This window comes from Gossypium hirsutum, chromosome D09 (genome assembly GCF_007990345.1).
Source record: "Gossypium hirsutum isolate 1008001.06 chromosome D09, Gossypium_hirsutum_v2.1, whole genome shotgun sequence".
Taxonomy (NCBI): Eukaryota; Viridiplantae; Streptophyta; class Magnoliopsida; order Malvales; family Malvaceae; genus Gossypium; species Gossypium hirsutum.
This window is the reverse complement of record NC_053445.1, coordinates 52,554,472-52,572,852: the sequence shown is the minus strand read 5'-3', so window position 1 is coordinate 52,572,852 and position 18,381 is coordinate 52,554,472. Positions and strand designations below refer to the sequence as shown.

The following is an 18,381-nucleotide window of genomic DNA, read 5'->3' as shown; positions in this document are numbered from 1 at the left end:
ATTTGTATCAGTTTAATATTTTTTTAAAATTCAATTTAATGGTCTGATTTAATTCATATTTTCCAGTGTTATAAAAATATAATTTTTTTAAAATTAAAAAAATAGTGAATTATTATTAAAAATAAATTTAAAAAAAAAACTACATCACAAATGTATAAAAATTTAAAGTTAGTATATTTTAAAATTATATGTTTTTAATATCAAATGAAAGAAAAGAACATTCACAACGTAAAACGTCATCGTTTCCAGGTCCTTTACGCTTCGAAATAAAACACTGGGAAAATCGCAGTGGGTTTCAAGGTGAAACAGAAAACAAAGTGAATGAAGAAATAATATTAAGCTGAAAACTTCTTCAAGAGAAGGAAAGCTCATTCTTTCATTTTTCTCATGGTAGTTGAAACCAAGAAACCCTAATCATATTCCCAAAAAGAAAGTTCATAATTTTTTCGAAAGTTTCCATCTTTTGTGACACTAATCGTTTTGGGTTTTTGCAGGATTATTTGAAAACAGTGGTTCCTTCTCAACTCCTCGCTGAACGTGGCTCTAATCTCGTCGTCATCAACCCAGGTAACTCCCTTTTTTAACGATTTTCCTCCAAATTTTGAAATTACAGAACTCGGGTGATGGATTAATTTGCTTGTTAATTTTGCTTAGGTTCTGCAAATATTAGAGTAGGGTTAGCTAAGCAAGACTCTCCTTTTAGCATTCCTCATTGCATTGCTCGTCGCAGCAACCAGTTACCCAAGTTAAATGTTCAGGATCAGGTTCACCCCTCTTTTTTAACTATATCTCACCCCTTATTTTTCACTTGTTTTTCATTTGGGATTTGTTTGGATGAAATTTTGGATTCTTCTTCTTCTTCTTCTTTTTCAGTTGCTTAATTCTCAAGTTACCACAGCGCAGCATATGGAGCGGGAAAAGGCATATGATGTGGTGAGTCATGAGTGTGTTCATGTTGGCTTTCATTTTTTTTTAATGTCAACTTGTTTTATGTAGTAATCCAAGTTGGAATTCAATGTTTGTTTGAAAGATTGCGTCGTTGTTGAAGATACCTTTCCTTGATGAAGAGGTTGCCAATAATTCTGTTCCACGAAAGGTAAGGATTTTAAGCTGAAGCTAAGTATGGCCACTAGTGGTAGCTATCTATTGACTTATTGGAGCTTGTAGTGCTAAATCTCTTAAGGTAATAAGCAGATGGGACGTGTTGATGGGTATAATCCTCAGAATACAAGGAAGGATGGAGCCTTCACTTGGACTGATACACATGTGAAGGACCTAAATTCATCAGTGCCACAAGGTGATTGGAAATTCCAATTTTTTTGCCTTGTGCCTACTTATCAAGTTTACTTGTGGTTGAGTGGATCTATGAAGTATTGTGTTGCACCTTTATTGCTTCTAATTCTAGGCGGATTCTTTGGATCTGTGAGTTCAATTTCTCTAGTTTCACTTTGAGCTTCTTATACATGGATATTGGTTGTGCAGAAAGTTCATCAGATAAAAGTGTCATAGCTGAGTCCTTGGTTCAAAATGAAGGTACTGAATCGAAGGAACCTACTTTGGCTGAACTCAAGTTCAGGGAGGTCATATTTGGTGAGGAAGCACTAAGGATATCTCCCACTGAGCCATACTCCTTAAGGCGTCTTATTCGTAGAGGTCATCTAAATATTTCACAACATTACCCCATGCAGCAGGTCCTGTCAATATTCTTGTCAACATTTGTATATTGAAGCAATGTGCTTGTTATTTCTCCTTTTAGGGTCTAACAAATCACATCACTGCAATTAAATATTGAATTATCTTGATCCTGCTCAGTATGTTGTTTACACTGAGATAATACAACTTAAATATGAGATAGTTGCACTGTTATTTAAAAACAGGACAATTAATCTACTTTCTTAAACTTACTTTATCATTTTGCAGGTCCTTGAAGATCTGCATGCTCTATGGGACTGGATTTTGTTAGAGAAATTGCATATCCCTCACCAAGAAAGGAGCTTATATTCTGCTATTCTTGTTGTTCCAGAGACATTTGATAATCGTGGTATGTAAAAATTGATTATTGTTTTCTAATTGTAGCAAGTCTCGTCCCTTTGATTCTGTACTATGTATTTGTGGTAAAAGTTCCAGATCCAGTTTATACGTGTGTCAGTAAGATCATTCCTCACTCTTACTATATGGAATGTTTTGTAACTTCAAATTTTATGGGTTTTGCAAGCAGAGATAAAGGAAATCTTATCTATTTTACTGCGAGATTTGCGCTTTAGCTCAGCAGTGGTACACCAGGTGAGAAGTTTATCTCATATTTTTTAGATGCAAACGTGGATCAAGTTGCGATACCAGCATTACTTTTGTGTCTATGTCATATAATACTCAAATTTATAAGCAAAAAAACCTTCCTGATGACAGGTATCCTGTCTTGATAGTGTATTTTTTCTGTCTTACTGATTATCTCATTAGATCCTTTTTCCAGCTTTACCAGTAGAAATGTCTAAGTAGAAAATCACTCATTGTGTAATATTTGCTTCAAATATGATTATCTCAGGAAGGCCTGGCAGCAGTTTTTGGGAACGGATTATCAACGGCGTGTGTTGTAAATTTGGGTGCTCAAGTATCATCAGTTATTTGCATTGAGGTAACTGATACAAAATTCAATCTCTATTATAATTTGTGTACATTCATTCTTTTTCTTCTGTTGAAGGGAATACTCTACTCGCAAATTAGTCTTTTTCTATTGATTTCATGCTTGGTTCTATTATTTGTGGCATAACTGGGAAATGACTAATTTGAGAGTGTTGCGGTCTTACTCTACTAAGAACTCTTATTATGTGCCAGGATGGAGTGGCTCTACCTAATACAGAGAAGACTTTACCATTTGGTGGAGAGGTTTGAATTCTCATCATTCTTTCTGCCTCTCAGCTTTCTTCATGCAGAGGAAGAAGCTTCATTATTGAATGTTTGTCAATGTACGTTTCTTTTTGTTGGCTATTTCATCATTTGTATTTACTCTTCCAGGATATATCAAGATGTCTTCTTTGGACCCAGAGGCACCATCAGACATGGCCACAAATTCGTACTGATATTTTGACAAAGCCTATAGATCTATTGATGCTGAACAGGTTAAAAGAGTCCTACTGTGAAATCAAGGTGAATCATTTGGCTCCTGGACCTGGTATTCTTAGGTTTATTTGCTGTGGAAATAATCTTATTGCACTTTCTCAATGCACTGTTGCACAGGAGGGTGAACTTGATGCTATTGCTGTAGTTCATTCTTATGAGGATGCCATGCCTGCAGGATCTCATAAGACGAGGCTAACTGCTCTGAATGTATGTTTTAACTTAGATATCATTTCCTTTCTTCTCTTGAAGGATTTACTATTGATGGTTCATTTTAAGTAGGTTCCTCCTATGGGTTTGTTCTACCCAACGCTTTTGATTCCTGATTTATATCCTCCACCACCCCGTTCTTGGTTAGTAATACTTGTTCAAGTTTGGGAGTAGTTTTAAATTATTTCCTGTAGGGCTATTTTGATGGTGTGCTTCACCAGGTTTCATGACTATGAAGATATGCTGGAAGAAACATGGCATATTGAATTCCCAAGAAGATCTGACATGCCAGACGGTCTTTATCCTGGCAGTAATGTTGGTTTACAAATGTGGGATAACTATCCATTTGTCTCAATGAAACCTAAGAAAGAAGAGAAGGTTGGCCTAGCAGAAGCCATAACCAGCAGTATTCTTTCAACTGGTATGTCTGCACACTGCTAATTTAGCACATTCAAATAAGCTATAGTACCATTCAAATCTAACTTATTAGCTGTGTTCAATTGACAGGTCGCATAGACTTGCAAAGAAAATTGTTTTGTAGCATACAATTGGTGAGATTCTTAAGACAATATGCTTTTATTTATTAAAAACTGTAACTTTTAACATTGTTTTGTGCTTCAGATTGGTGGAGTGGCTTTAACTGGTGGGCTAATTCCTGCTGTGGAAGAGAGGTTGGTTTCTCTCCTTTCCCCCTTTGTTGTCCTCCTACTTTATGCAAATAGCAGTTAATATATGCATTAATTGGGAATCCAGCATTATAGCTAACTACGAGGATCCTTGCCTGCAAAAGTTGTTGTATAAGGCTTGAATAGCACTTACATGGGTTAGCCCAAAGTCCCTAGTTCTCTATAGGCAGTGTTGACTAAGAATGCATTAATTGCATTCATTGACCGTCAAGAAATTGGTAATAATTCTTCTAGATTAGTGGGTAACTTGCAAGTTAATATTGAGATCCAATTTTTTCTGGTCTCCATAATGGTGAACATTTTCTTAGTGTTTTTTAAAGTTGTGTGCAATCATTTCACCAGACCATCGTTGTTTCTTCTTTTTTATATGCTTGCAGAGTCTTACAAACCATTCCTTCAAATGAAGCAATTCATACTGTTGAGGTAAGTCTTGCCTGATTTTAATATTCGTTAAAATTTTGCTACATCTGTCTTTTGCACTAGATTGTGGCCACTTCAATATGGTTAGAATTCGAGTATATTTTCTAATCTTGATGTTTAGATGAACTTAATTTTAATATTCCTGTTCAGTGAGTTATGTTGCTCTGGACATAACAATTGGTGCAAAAGGAATATGTAGGGTCGAAAGACATTTAGATTTAACTCTTTGTATTGTAACTCAAAGAAAAAAAATTTATTCTTTTATGTCTAACGTATCTCATGATCAGTTGAAGTTAGCTTTATACTTGAATTAGGTTCAACGTTGTTTGGGTTTCCTTTTGCTTACGTATGGTTAGTTTTTTTTTTTTTTTCAATTACGGATGATGGTTTTGGTATTCTTGGATCTCACCTGTGAAATAGGTTTTGCAATCAAGAACGAATCCAACATTTGTGTCCTGGAAAGGCGGAGCTGTAAGTCATCTTCCATCCTTTTTCTTCTTCCATGTTTGGGTTTCTTTTGTTTTTGGTACAATGCAAATGCATTTGTTCATTGAATTTGCTTATGCAATATCTTCATGAGAGTGAGGTTTTTTTGATATTTACATCGGTAAGTACTGGACCAGAATTACTGTATTTATATGTAACTAGCATAGAGACTAGGTTAACTGTTGTGTTAGCTTTTTATGCTAGTTCCTTGTGTTGTGTTAGCTAGTCTAGACTCTAGATTAAGCTTACTTGAAATGTTTGCTTATACCATGATGATTATTACAGATCCTTGGAGTCCTAGATTTTGGGCGGGATGCATGGGTACATCGAGAGGACTGGATCCGGAATGGGATTCACATCGGGAGTGGCAGGAAATACAAGGATTCTTATTTTCTTCAGGCACAGGCAATGTGTTACATAAATTCGTAGAAGCTGGTAGATAGGTGAAAACTTCTCTAAAACCAGTGGTCATCTACAAGGTTGAAGGTGATATTTCTCTTGGAAAGTAAACAAGGCATTAAGTTCCTAATCCACACACTGTAGCTGTCTAGAAACTACTGAGACATGCCAATGGTTCTTCATTTTGTCGTTTTCAGGAGCAAGTGACTAGTTGACTGCAGTTTGGGATTAGAAAAGCACTTGTCTATTAGAACACATACTGCTGCTCCTTGGCGGGGTTCGTTTTTGTTTTAAGAAACTTGTATATCCATGGGAGTTTGCAGTCCAGAATCTTCAGCATAATCAATACAAACTAGAATGCGATGCATCATCAACTTTGTATGGCATGTATCACTAATTTTCATTGTTAATGGGGATAACTTTTGTTGGATCGATTCTAACATCCTGTTCCCTCAAAACCCCTTTCTTTCTCTTCATAGTTTTGAGCTGCCATGGTTGTTAATGAGATGGTAATATGAGTGACGTAGCTTCATAATGCGAAAGCTCCCAGATGGAGTAAAGAGCCCAATAGTAGAAAAGGGTCGGTCGGCTAAATATGCCACGCCCACCCTCGTTTGGTGGGTGCCAATATTAAAGTAGTTTATAAAAAAATATTGAAGGCAACGCAAACTAGAGATCAACTTCAATATTACATATGAGTAAAAGTTTACCCAACTTTCAATTAAATAAACAATCTTTTAAACAAATACAACAGTTGTCACATTTAAGGGATGTGACTTATTATTTTGAAAATGAAACAACCTATACATTTTGTTTATTTGTTTCACAAATATGGTAACAAACCGGCAATCGTCAAACATAAATTGCAACCCCAATCATGTCCTTGCAGTCCAATCATCCATTTTGTTCCATTCCCATTGAACCTTGCGAAAAATGTAATAAAAAAAAGTGTATCTATAAGATCATGAATATTGAAGCTAATGGGCATTGAAGTCTCCCGTGGCAGCATTGGTTTTAAATATCATTGATGAACCATGATTCAAGCTGCTGCTCAATCCATACTAAAATATAGCTTTTATATGGATAGAATCAGTTTGTGATGGGCAATTTAGACTCGAAAAATATCAAAGCTAAATCATGAAAATAGAAGTAATATATATATTGAAATACAGAATTAGTGAAGCAACACATCATACCTTGCTTTTGATATTGATTGAAACGTTTGTTGTTCAACCGTCATGAGTGATAGCATCTGCTTCAGCTTTATAAAGTTCAACCGGGCTCGTAAAACCGAAGCTAGGAGGTCTCACATCTTTCCAGTGGACAACATAATTGCATGTAGGCTCTGCACATTCAAGAACCAAAGCTTCACAGGGTTCACTGCATTTACCGCATACAATGTAACGATAAGGCTTCCATACAAAAGTGAGAGGATGTGGGTGGTCTTTTCCTTTGTACATGCTTCCAGGCTTGATGAACAGGTAGATTGCAAGAACACAGTTGGGATGAGCAGAAAACTCGCAAATTGCACAATGATAAAACCAGAGATTTGGATCTCTTTCTTTCTCACAGAGGTCACAGTAATGATATTTTGGATAATCATTACCTTCATGATAAGTGAGTGCAGGTGGATGTTCATGGCGCTTGTGTCGAGTTGAAAGCGGTAGCCTTGAGCAATCAAAATCCAAATTAAAATGGCAATGCTTACAACTAAATTGACTTCTCCAAGTTTCACCACAACCATTACACCTTCCATGCTGATTACGATTATAGAGGATAGGGTGCTGGTGTCCTGGATGTTTGGTCCTATAATCAATAACCGAGCATTGAAGACAATTATGAACATTAAATTTATTACATTTATAGGAAAACCCGCCACAATCATATTCGCAAATACTACATTTGAATAGGAAGCCGACGACAAGGATGTGGAGTTCTTGACAGCCATGAAACCAGAGGTGTTTCTTCCTCGGTGATTTAGCACAAGCTTTGTGAAGAAAGAAATTACACTGTAATGAACAACAGTAAAATGAATCCAAAATTAGCAACATGCAACCATCACAAGTTATATCATTCTCCATGACATTGTCACTTAATATTAGGTCATGTGCATGACTGAAGTGTTTTATTCTTGTCATTTCTCCACCTTCATTTTGTTCGATGACACAAGTGATGGGATTAACACCCAAATCATCATCATGTTTCCCAGCTATGTCCTTTGCTTCAATAATATAGTAACGATCTCTGTATTTTGTTGCACATTTCACATGGGCAATGAAATTGCAGCGTAAGCAATAGTAACTCCCATAATCTATGTTCACTTCAACATCACAAAAGCTACAATCCCGAAATTTTGACTCGTTTTCTGAAATGAAATAGTTGTGGTATATAGGATGGTAATGTCGTCTGACTCTGATGATAGGTGGTATTGAAATACATTTTGTATGGATCATAAGGTTGCATGTAGAACATATATAGGCAATATAATTTCCCTCGAGACCACATGCGCAAACGAACGAAGGTTGTCCCTGAAACAAAGTGAATGGGTGTTGGTGAATTTTATCTTTCACAATAGGTGGTAGGAATGCACAATCAGTATGAAGAGAGAAGTTGCAAGTTGAACAACAATAGACAAACTCTTCATGTTGGGTTTCTTGACATGTCTTGCAAAGTAGATTTCCACTGTTCAGTTATGGAACAAGAGGATGTCTACCAAAGTAGGTTGCTCGGCACATTTAATGTGAAGGGCAAACGTGCAAGCTGAACAACAATAAAGAAATCCCCTATGCCGAGTTTCTCCACATATTTTGCAAGAGAAACGTTTAATGTTGAACTGCAGAACAAGAGGATGTTCTTTGTGAAATGGATGGTTGATTTCATGAGGTAGTTCAGCACATTTAATGTGCAGGTTGAACCCACAAGCAACAGAAAAGTATCTAGACTCTCCTAATGGTAACCAACACCCAAAACACACAGCATTTTCAAGCTCTTCGTTACCGTCTTCTAGGAAGACGGATGGATCTTTCGTGGCTATGTGGTTAAGCTCTTGAAGCTTTTGTTCAGAAATGTTGAGGGTAAATAAAGCACATTTGATATGGAAGTCTAATCCACAAGAACAGTGATAAACAAAGAAGTCACATCTTTTATAGGAGAAATCACAATAACAGCTTCCACCATATGGTGATTCTGGTAAAAGAACAAGAGGGTGATGGTGATGATAAGGATGATCAATCTTTGAAGGTGCCTCGGCGCATTTCTTTGTGAAGAGAAAATTCACACTCCCCACAACTGAAGCTTGGATCGGACACCACCTCTCCACACCTTGAGCATTTAGCTTTTTTGGTTTCATGGCTCTGCTCTTCATTGAACACCAATGGATGTATGTGCCCCAAGTTTTGAGACTCCATCTCCATGTTTTTCTTTTTCTCTTTGTTTCGACTCTCAGAAGTGATTACGCGCCAAAGATTAGCAGAAAATGATTTTGAAATTCAACACCAATGGCTTAAACTCGTATAATAATAATCCAAATTTAGTATCAATTCTTACGATTGTCCCTTCAAACAAACAAACAAAGAGAATAATCCAAATTTAAACTAATTTGCAAGTTTAGTATCTAAATGTTTGTGTAAAGATAAAGCAACGAATATAATATTAAACATTTGGAAAATGAAAAATATTAAAGCAAATGTGTTTGATTGAATTTTTGGAAAACAAAAACAAAAATATGTGATAATTAGAAAAGAAAATATTTTTTTTTACATTGTTATTACTAAAAATGTTTAACAAAACTAAAATGATGAAAGTAAGGATTCAAACCCACGTAAATATAGAAATATATTTTTTTCAACATTTTTTTAAATATTTAATTTGATACCCTAATTTAAATTCATATAAATGTAGTTTTTTTATTCTATTTCTCATGTTGATATTATAAAAAAAAAATACCTTTTCTTTTTCAAAAATTTTACCAAATAAAAAAGTTACTTTCTATATAAATCCGTCTTAGGCCCCGTTCTACTTTGCTTTTTAGAATGACTTTTGCAATAAAAAGTACCATTTCAGAAAAAATTTTCTCTATCAGAAAAGTCCTTTTCTCCAGATGAAGAAGTTAAAAATTTCTCCTTTTCTGTTGAAGCACTTTTGGCTGATAATTGACATTTTTAACCTGGTTAAACGTTCTTTCCTCTGTTGTTGGTTCTTTGGAGCTGTATACCCATTTTTTTTCATATTTTCGCTTTCAAAGCTCTTTCCTGTTCTTTATTCCTCTTCCGCAGGTAGTTTCTTTTCTTCTTCTTCTCTTTATTTATTCATTATGCTTTGTTTTTAGTTGCTTTTTAGTTCCTCTTCCGCATGTTAACTCTTCCAACAGAAGAAAAAAAAAAGGAAAATTTTGGCTTTTATGCCCCTTTTGCTTCATTGTTATAAAATACTCTTAGGGATGATACCTAGGTTGGACATAAATTGCTTCAAATATGTGAGTTTATGACCATTTATCTGCCTCATCTGTGAATTAGATTCTGTTATGATAGTATATGGTTGAGGAATGTGTTTATGGAAGAACTGGAATAAAGGTCCTAAACAAGCATATAATGCGTAGGGTAGAAGCTTCTTAATTTCCTCTGCTCATCTATAGCTGTTGATACTTAAGCTGGTATTTCTTGAGACAAATGATTTCAACTATGGCTATTTTTAGCAGTTTACCCGGCATTTTTGCTTCCTCTAGGATATGTGCAGCTTTTACATTTATGCTCGTATACCATATGTGCTACTGGCTCGAATTCCATAGACTTTGAGGTACCCTTTCAAGCTTGTTGTACCCTCTTGCTTCATTTACCCTGAACTCTTCATGGTCTTGTTACTTAACAGCATTCAAAATCTGCATTGTATTCTCCTCAATCGGTAAACTAATTGACTATCTAGCCCTCCTAAAATTAGATTTGTAAGTTGAGAACGCCAGGGGATATAGCCCTGTCTGGTTTATCAGGCCATAGTTTTTTGATGTTAGTTGATGATAGTTCCAAGTGCCGCAACCTGGCACACAAAACCTGCAGACACAACCCTCATTGCCTGAATTATGCATGTTTGTGATGATAAATACATACACTCATTAATGAATGCTAAAGAATTTGTTATTAATGTGATTGATAGACTTGAAGTTCAACTAATAGAAACAAAACAATTTGAATTATCATTAAAAACAATTATATAATTAGTGGTCAGACTTTTTTTTTTCCTCAAGATTAAGGAATTATCTTTTCTTAAGGAATGAAATTCTTATTTTACTGCTCAAAGAATTCTAGAAATTGACATGGAGAATTACACAAATTTCAAAAGGCTAATTCTAAATGTCCCTCATATTAGGTGATTTCTATTAGAACCTTGGCTGTAAAACTTGTAAGGTGATAATTTCATCAAGGCCGATGATGTACTGTATAAGCAACCTCTAGTCTCCGTTACCATTTATGCTTTACTATTATTTATTACATTTTTGCATTGTCATATCATACTCTTACAATATTAGTTATAACATGCAATTAGAACAGTCTTTAACATAAGACATTTCTAGTTTCTTTATGTAGAAATTATGTTTCTTATTCTATTATCTAATTTAAATTTTCACCCAAATAAATTAGAAAGTTAAAGCACTAACCAAAAGAGAAGAGACTAACCTTATGGTTGAAAAAGGGTGTCTTTTCTCTGCCAACTACCTCTATATCCTCTTGCTCCCTTTTAGATGTCATTGCATACATCTTTGTGTTTTGTACCGTTGATCTGGTTTTCTGGACAGCATTGAGACAACCTTGAAGTTAGTTACACCTGTGGCTCATTCTTTTTATGACGTAAATTATATTACCATTATAATCATAGCACAATTTGATGATAATGAGGCTTATATGCCCAAATAAATTGCCAACAATAATTACTTTGCAGGTATTATGTTATTCCTTTGGGTATTTTGAATTACATTTACAAATACATTAGGCACAGTTACTTTGGAGTTGATGCCTGGGAAGTTTACATATCTCCTAAGGAAAGTAGCACAAGTATGTTTAAATGGAGTTTGGACTATATAGGAGGCTCTCCTATCCCTCACAGTACTTGAAGAAGTTTTTATAAATTCGATCGTAGTGTGTCTGTCAATCATCAGTTAAGGAGCTTCTTCTAATATCAAAATTCAGATGTGATGTGAGGATGGTTACAACATAAAAAATAAAATGCTAATATTATCGAGTATAATTTTTTTTTTAATTTATAAGGTTAAAAGAACATCCTAATGTATCATTTTTTATTGTTTTTTTTAAAGAGTGGAGAATTCAATCATTCACATTCATCATTACGTAGTGTGATTGAACAAACTTTTAGTGTTTTGAAAAAAAAATAGGCCATTTTAAGGGATATGTCAAGTTATAGTTTTGAAAAGCAAACGATGATTGTTGTTGCTACAATGACGATACACAATTTTATCCGAAAACATGTTGGTCGAAATGATGCAGATTTTATGGAATACGAATATATTAACTGAGCATATGAGAATATTATTGATTCAGAAAATACGCATGGTCGAGAAAGTGATGATGATGACGATGACGATGATGATGGTGATGATGACGGTGAATCAAACAATTCAAGTAGTTTTGAAATGAAATTAACAAGAGATGCTATAGTTTCTAATTTAATGAATTCACTTTAAATTGTAAATGCTATTGTAAAATTTTTAGTATTTATATTTGGTATATAAATATTATCTCTTTTTAAATTTTTAATCCAAATATATGTAATATTTTAATTTGTTAGGTTTATGTTTTCTATGTTATGTTAATATATAATATGAGTTATATATTCGAATACATTTTAAAATAAAATAATACAAATGTGTTAAAAGCATAAAAATAAAAAATAATTTTTATAATAATACAATTGTGTCAATATCTAATTATAAATATTTAATTTTTATATTTAAATAATTTAAATATAGTTTATATATTCTAATTAAATTTAATAAATAATTAATATTAATTAATTAAAAATATTTAAAATTAATATTATATATTAAAATGTTAACAATAAGTTATAATAAATTATTTTTTATATTTTTGCTAAAATATCATAATATTAACTAATTTTAACATTATTTAAATACATATTTGTTACTTTATAATATAATATATAAAATGGACATTTTATTTTTCAAAAATACTTTTTGATAACAATATTAAACACCCAAATTTTTTAAAAGTACTTCTCAAATATATTTTTCTACAGTATTTTTCAAAAGTACTTTTCAAGCCATAGTAAATTTTTCTATGTTTTCTATGTTAATATATAATTTGTTAGGCCCTTTAGTCGACGCCATCAGGTAAAGTTAAGCTCCATTTGGCAAGAGCATAAAGTAAAATTTTCTTACCCTTTTTAACCCACCCTTTTGGCGCCTAAAACTTCCTGAAAAAATAACCGCGAATATCCCAACGCGGTAAAAAAGTTTCGCGCCAAACTTATTTTCAATGCAATACCAAAACCCTCCCAAATCCCCCCTCCATTTTTTCATTTCCATTTCTCAGTTATTTCTTTTTCTTCTTCTTCTTCTGTGTTAAGTTAATCAGATATGAAAGCCATGGATATAGACACAGTAGAAGATAAGAAGATTCAAGAAATCCAATCATCCATGGATAACAACGTTGTTTCCGTCGTTAAGTTGCTCCCTAACGACCCTGATTCAAACCTTCATGCAAATACCGTTAGTCGAATGGTAACTGCGACCGGGTTTCGTGTTTCTACCCTGATAGGCTCAGGTGATCAGTTTGGAGAATCTGAACCAGTTCAGGCCATAGTAAAGGAGGAGCCACTTTTGAGACTGAAGGAAGAGCCTGATTTGGGGTTTGACAGTGACGCTTCCATGAAAGAAGATAAGGTGATTAAAGTGAAAGAGGAGCCTCGTTTGGGGTTTGGGAATGAAGTTCGAGTGAAGGGAGAAATGGGTTTTAATCAAACAGAGGAAACAGTAGCCCAGAAGGAAGATTCATGGCCAATGGATACTTTTGAAGAGTTTCTCCTGTTACAAAACTCAAAGGTTCAATCTCTTAATGAGTCTCGCAAAACCCAGATTAAAAAAAAGGCCAGTGAAACTGCTGAGTTAAAATCTAACAATCAAAACCCTCCATGCGTGAAAAAGGAGCCTGATTTTGAGTGGTCACAAAAACGGGTCGATGTAAAGAAAGAGGTTTCTCAAGAGAGGAAAGTGAATGGTGTTTTAGTAGAAGATGAGGATTTTCCTGAAGACCCAGATTGGTATTTAGTTGGAAGAACAATAGTTAATGCTGTTTCAACAACTAAAGGGAAGAACAAATTGTTGGACAATGAGATTGTTTACTTCACTTTCCCTTCTCCAGTAGCCAGTTACAAGCTTCAATCCATTGTTCGATTCTCCACTAAACGTTGTGGAGAGGTTAGTGTATTCAAGTTGAACTTAATTTGTACCTTATTCGATTAAAAAGAACGATGTTTATTTAGTCTTTTTTTTGTTGTTATTGAATAATAGATTGGTCGGCTTCCAATGGATTGGGCAAAATGGGTGAATCCTCTTGTATATTCTAACAAGGTTAAAGTTCTTGGTCGGTGTATAGCTGCTCCTACAACACTTAGTATCATGCAAGAAGTCATGTTATTTGTAAGGTAAAGTTTTGGTTTTTCTTTTTCTTATTGATTGTAATATGTTGCTTTAAATAAAGGGGGATGATTAAATTTCCCTGTTTTGTTATGTTTGTCAGCTTGTACATTCACAGTTCAGTATTTACAATGGGTGATAAATCTTCCTTGATGTTTGATGCACCTTGGAACATGGAGTCTATGCTTAGTCCTTTGCTTAATCTATTTAGATACCTTAAAATAAAACCATATCAGAAGGTATCCCTCTATGATGATACTTTATGGTTCTTGCTATAATGTTGTTTTGTGGTTCTTATGTCATTTCTGTTGTTTTTGTTGCTCCATATCAGGCTGACTTCACTCCAGAAGAACTTAATTCTGGGAAGCGTGTTCTCCATATCCAAGAAGTATGTGTAATTTCTCTGTAACTTTGAATGTTGGTTGTTAAAGCTTTAACTTCATAATGCAGTAGGTTTTGCTTGGATGTTCATGGATAATTAGTTGTCCTCTAGTGAGTTTTATGTATTGTTTATACTTCAAGTTATGCTGCAAATGGCATTCTTCACCATTGATTCGAGTTTCATTGCTCAACCAATGTACTGTGAGCCTTTAAGGTTGAGTAGTTATTATGTTGTTTTAGATACCAATGCATACCGATTAACCATAGTTGCACATTGGCTTTGTTCACTGGTGTTTGAGCTTGACAAACATGTAAAAAGTTGACAACTTTTGTTGATTATAACAGGATGGTTACAGTGAAGTTACAGCGGCTTTGCCTGCAGCAAAACGAAGAAGGGGTTGTCAGGAGCAGAATAAAGATGAACAAGATATTTCAGAGGCATCTTTGAATAAGATTGTTGGTGCTGCAGACACATACGATTTGGAGGTAAGGGATTTCTTCTAAGCATCTAGTTTGAGAATTTATTAACAAAGTCTTCTCTATGTTTCCTCATTCTTTTGCATACTTTTAGGAAATGGAGCCCCCACATACACTCATGTGCAAGTTGAGGCCGTATCAGAAGCAAGCTCTTTACTGGATGTCTGGGTGGGAGAAAGGAATTGATGCTGAGAAAGCTGCACAAACTCTTCATCCATGCTGGTCTGCATATCGCATATGCGATGAGTACGTATATTTGTTATAATAGTGAAATTTGATCAAGCATTTAGCCAATTAGTGAAGTAGTTTGTAACTTGACCACACATTCTTTCTAGCAGAAGGGCTTCCTCAATTTATGTAAATGTCTTCTCTGGAGAAGCTACAGTTCAATTTCCAAGTGCTAGGCAAATGGCAAGAGGAGGAGTAAGTATTTGTTCTCAGATTATATATATTTTTAAATTCTTTTTGATTGGGATGGTCTTGGCTATGATAGTATTTTTAAAAAAAATCTAACAAAACAAGTATATTTGCAGATTCTAGCTGATGCAATGGGTCTCGGAAAGACTGTGATGACAATAGCTCTAATCCTTTCAAGACTTGGTAGAGGAAATCCTGATAATGAAAAGCCTGATTCGAGAAAAGCAGATGGTAGCATAACCACAAACAAGAAAAGAGACACTTATGGAAATGCCCCACGCAGAGCAAAGGGAGGCACTCTTATTATTTGTCCCATGGCATTGTTAAGCCAGTGGAAGGTGATTTCTCATTCCATTTTGCACTGAGAGAAAGAGATTATAGGTTGACCTCTTTTATGTGGTATGTAATGAGTTCTAGTGAAATCCCAGGATGAGCTTGAGACTCACTCAAGGATTGAAACGATATCAATTTTTGTTCACTATGGTGGTGATAGAACCAATGATCCCAGGGTGATCTCAGAGCATGATGTGGTCTTAACAACATACGGGGTTTTAACTGCTGCTTATAAAAGTGTAAGAGAATACTTAATTCTATTTAGCTATTTTCCATGCCGAGCTGAGTTTTTGCTCCAAAATATTTTGATGCATATCTGAAATTTTAAGTTATCCTTCTTTGGACTGAATTATGTGGACATTCTGATATAGGATGCCGAGAACAGCATTTATCACAGGGTTGACTGGTATAGGGTGGTTTTAGATGAAGCTCATACGATTAAATCCTCAAAAACACTAGGAGCTCGAGCTTGCTTTGCATTGTCTGCGCATTGCCGTTGGTGTCTCACTGGAACCCCAATTCAGGTTTGCCTTATTTGTCATTGTCCATTTTCTTTCCCCTTCATGATAGCTATGTGCTTAATTTCCCTTACTCATTGTTTCCTGCAGAATAATTTGGAAGACCTCTACAGCCTTTTGTGCTTCTTGCATGTGGAACCATGGTGCAACTGGGCATGGTATAAACAAGTTCAAATAATTGTGTATCATCTAGTGAGTCCTATGTATTTCTCTGTTCATGATGTCATTTGTGATTTATATAGGTGGAAGACAAAGATTCAAGGGCCTTATGAGAATGGTAATCCAACAGGACTGAAATGGATCAAAGCTATATTAAGGCTACTGATGTTGAGAAGAACAAAGGAAACAAAGGATAAAGAGGGAAGGCCTATTCTTGTTCTTCCTCCAACTGATATTCAAGTCATCGAGTGCGAGCAGTCAGAAGCTGAACGTGATTTCTATGATGCTTTATTCAAAAGATCTAAAGTATGTGTGCCTTATCATATATACATGAATTGTTTTTTGAGTTGAGTAAGTTGATATGAAAGCTAAAATATCTCTATTTGATTTAAACAGGTTCAGTTTGATCAATTTGTTGCACAAGGCAGGGTTCTTCACAATTATGCATCAATTCTCGAGTTATTACTTCGACTAAGGCAGTGTTGCAACCATCCTTTTCTTGTAATGAGGTCAGAAATGCATTTCATGAACTTATTACTGGTGCAGAAACATTAGTTTCTTTCCCTCCTAACCTTTCTTTAAATGTGCACAGTCGAGCTGATTCGCAGCAGTATTCGGACTTGAACAAACTAGCGAGAAGGTTCCTTGAAGCTCACCCTGGTTTGGTCACTTTGAATCAAAATTCCCCAACCAAGGCCTACATTGAAGAAGTTGTAGATGGTATCCGGAGGGGTGAAAACACAGAGTGTCCAATATGCATGGAATCTGCAGATGACCCTGTCCTCACACCATGTGCACATAGGATGTGCAGGGAATGTCTCCTCTCAAGTTGGCGAACACCAACACTAGGATCATGTCCAATCTGCAGAACACTACTGAAGAAAACTGATCTCATAACATGTCCAACTGAAAACAAGTTCCGAGTTGACATAGACAAAAACTGGAAAGAGTCATCAAAGGTTTCAAAGCTATTAGACTGCTTAGAGAGAAGTTGCCGGTCAGGTTCTGGTGAAAAGAGCATTGTGTTCAGTCAATGGACTTCATTTCTAGATCTCTTAGAAATCCCATTAAAGAGGAAAGGAATTGGATTCTTACGGTTTGATGGGAAACTGGCTCAAAAACAAAGGGAAAGGGTTCTAAAAGAGTTCAATGACACGAGAGAGAAACTGGTAAGCCTTGCATTACAAGTTATATATATTTATCATCGAATCCATTCTTTAATCTATTTCGTGTTTGTAGGTATTATTGATGTCTTTGAAAGCTGGTGGAGTTGGCCTGAATTTAACAGCAGCCTCTAATGTCTTCTTAATGGTATATACATTTTCATTACATAACAAAAAGAGTCAAATTCTTATCGTTTTGGTCTTAATTTATGACAAAATCATCCTTGTAGGATCCTTGGTGGAACCCTGCAGTTGAAGAACAAGCAATCATGCGAATTCATCGAATTGGACAAAAGAGAACAGTTAGTGTTAGAAGATTCATAGTTAAGGTGAGTTTCATTGTTTATGAAAATGACAAAGTTGACAACTATGATGGGATTTTTTCAAATCCCATAATTCAACAGTCTGTGTTGAAATTTACTAGGTTGATTAGGTCAATCTGCCGGATTCTTTTTCTTGAGTTACATTAGGAAACATTGATATGTTCCTTTCTGGGTTATTATTATTATTTTTCATTAATGAACAATTATAAAATCCAGGAAACAGTGGAGGAAAGGATGCAACAAGTTCAAGCAAGGAAGGAGAAGATGATTGCAGGTGCTTTAACTGATGAAGAAGTTAGGTCAGCAAGGATTGAAGAGCTGAAAATGCTTTTCAGATGATTTTATAAATTAATCCTTTTAATTTTTATGAATGGTGTATGTAATTCAGATAGAAACTAAAATGGTAAAATCCCTTTGGAAGCCCTTTTTTTTTGTGTAAATTTTGGTTATTATCAATGGCAATTATTCTCTCTTTTTATATTATTAGCATGCTTTTTAAAAAAGAAGAAGATAGAATCTTAATAAATTCTTTTGACCATTCAAAATCAAACATTCAACAGTGTCCCTTTGACAGTACTTAATACAAAAAAAACGAAAGAGGGAGAGCAAAGAAAAGAAGTAAATAAAGAAAGA

At 34.8% G+C, this 18,381-nt stretch overlaps 4 protein-coding genes across 13 annotated transcripts; 3 read left to right on the top strand and 1 right to left on the bottom strand.

Moving 5' to 3' along the window:
• Positions 1-250: 250 nt before the first annotated feature.
• On the top strand, positions 251-5,749 carry LOC107929163 (actin-related protein 9). 3 transcript variants are annotated; one of them, XR_001692756.2, is made up of 21 exons: positions 251-390; positions 495-567; positions 655-764; positions 874-933; positions 1,031-1,096; positions 1,195-1,297; positions 1,483-1,691; positions 1,921-2,041; positions 2,219-2,283; positions 2,543-2,632; positions 2,833-2,883; positions 3,013-3,144; positions 3,235-3,324; positions 3,397-3,467; positions 3,546-3,745; positions 3,832-3,875; positions 3,946-3,995; positions 4,388-4,433; positions 4,851-4,901; positions 5,202-5,402; positions 5,513-5,749. XR_001692756.2 is itself a non-coding variant. In XM_016860524.2 (20 exons), the coding sequence occupies exons 1-20, from the start codon at positions 388-390 to the stop codon at positions 5,343-5,345; spliced, it is 1,779 nt and encodes a 592-aa protein (XP_016716013.1). In that variant the 5' UTR covers positions 251-387; the 3' UTR covers positions 5,346-5,749. The 3 variants fall into 3 exon arrangements, 2 of the variants coding, with proteins under 2 accessions (XP_016716013.1, XP_016716014.1); XM_016860524.2 differs by having other exon boundaries at positions 5,202-5,749; XM_016860525.2 differs by lacking the exons at positions 251-390; positions 495-567; positions 655-764 and having other exon boundaries at positions 1,168-1,297; positions 5,202-5,749.
• A 795-nt stretch (positions 5,750-6,544) lies between these two features.
• LOC107929065 (uncharacterized) lies at positions 6,545-8,679 on the bottom strand. The gene is made up of 3 exons (XM_016860403.1): positions 8,029-8,679; positions 7,269-7,324; positions 6,545-7,121 (listed from the first exon to the last, which is right to left on the bottom strand). The coding sequence occupies exons 1-3, from the start codon at positions 8,677-8,679 to the stop codon at positions 6,545-6,547; spliced, it is 1,284 nt and encodes a 427-aa protein (XP_016715892.1).
• A 615-nt stretch (positions 8,680-9,294) lies between these two features.
• LOC107929033 (uncharacterized) lies at positions 9,295-12,079 on the top strand. 8 transcript variants are annotated; one of them, XM_041101373.1, is made up of 3 exons: positions 9,306-9,589; positions 10,009-10,109; positions 11,864-12,079. In XM_041101373.1, exons 1-3 carry the CDS (start codon positions 9,415-9,417, stop codon positions 11,957-11,959), a joined length of 372 nt encoding a protein of 123 aa, XP_040957307.1. In that variant the 5' UTR covers positions 9,306-9,414; the 3' UTR covers positions 11,960-12,079. The 8 variants fall into 8 exon arrangements, 3 of the variants coding, with proteins under 3 accessions (XP_040957307.1, XP_016715848.1, XP_016715847.2); XM_016860359.2 differs by having other exon boundaries at positions 9,308-9,589; positions 10,039-10,109; XR_005918334.1 differs by having other exon boundaries at positions 9,309-9,589; positions 10,039-10,109; positions 11,247-12,079.
• Positions 12,080-12,587: 508 nt separating this feature from the next.
• LOC107929021 (DNA repair protein RAD5B) lies at positions 12,588-18,231 on the top strand. The gene is made up of 17 exons (XM_016860344.2): positions 12,588-13,758; positions 13,852-13,985; positions 14,081-14,216; positions 14,309-14,365; positions 14,704-14,844; positions 14,930-15,081; positions 15,174-15,258; positions 15,369-15,590; positions 15,681-15,824; positions 15,957-16,109; positions 16,194-16,261; positions 16,346-16,568; positions 16,659-16,771; positions 16,855-17,431; positions 17,502-17,573; positions 17,656-17,754; positions 17,965-18,231. The coding sequence occupies exons 1-17, from the start codon at positions 12,919-12,921 to the stop codon at positions 18,085-18,087; spliced, it is 3,339 nt and encodes a 1,112-aa protein (XP_016715833.2). The 5' UTR covers positions 12,588-12,918; the 3' UTR covers positions 18,088-18,231.
• The last annotated feature ends 150 nt before the right edge of the window (positions 18,232-18,381 follow it).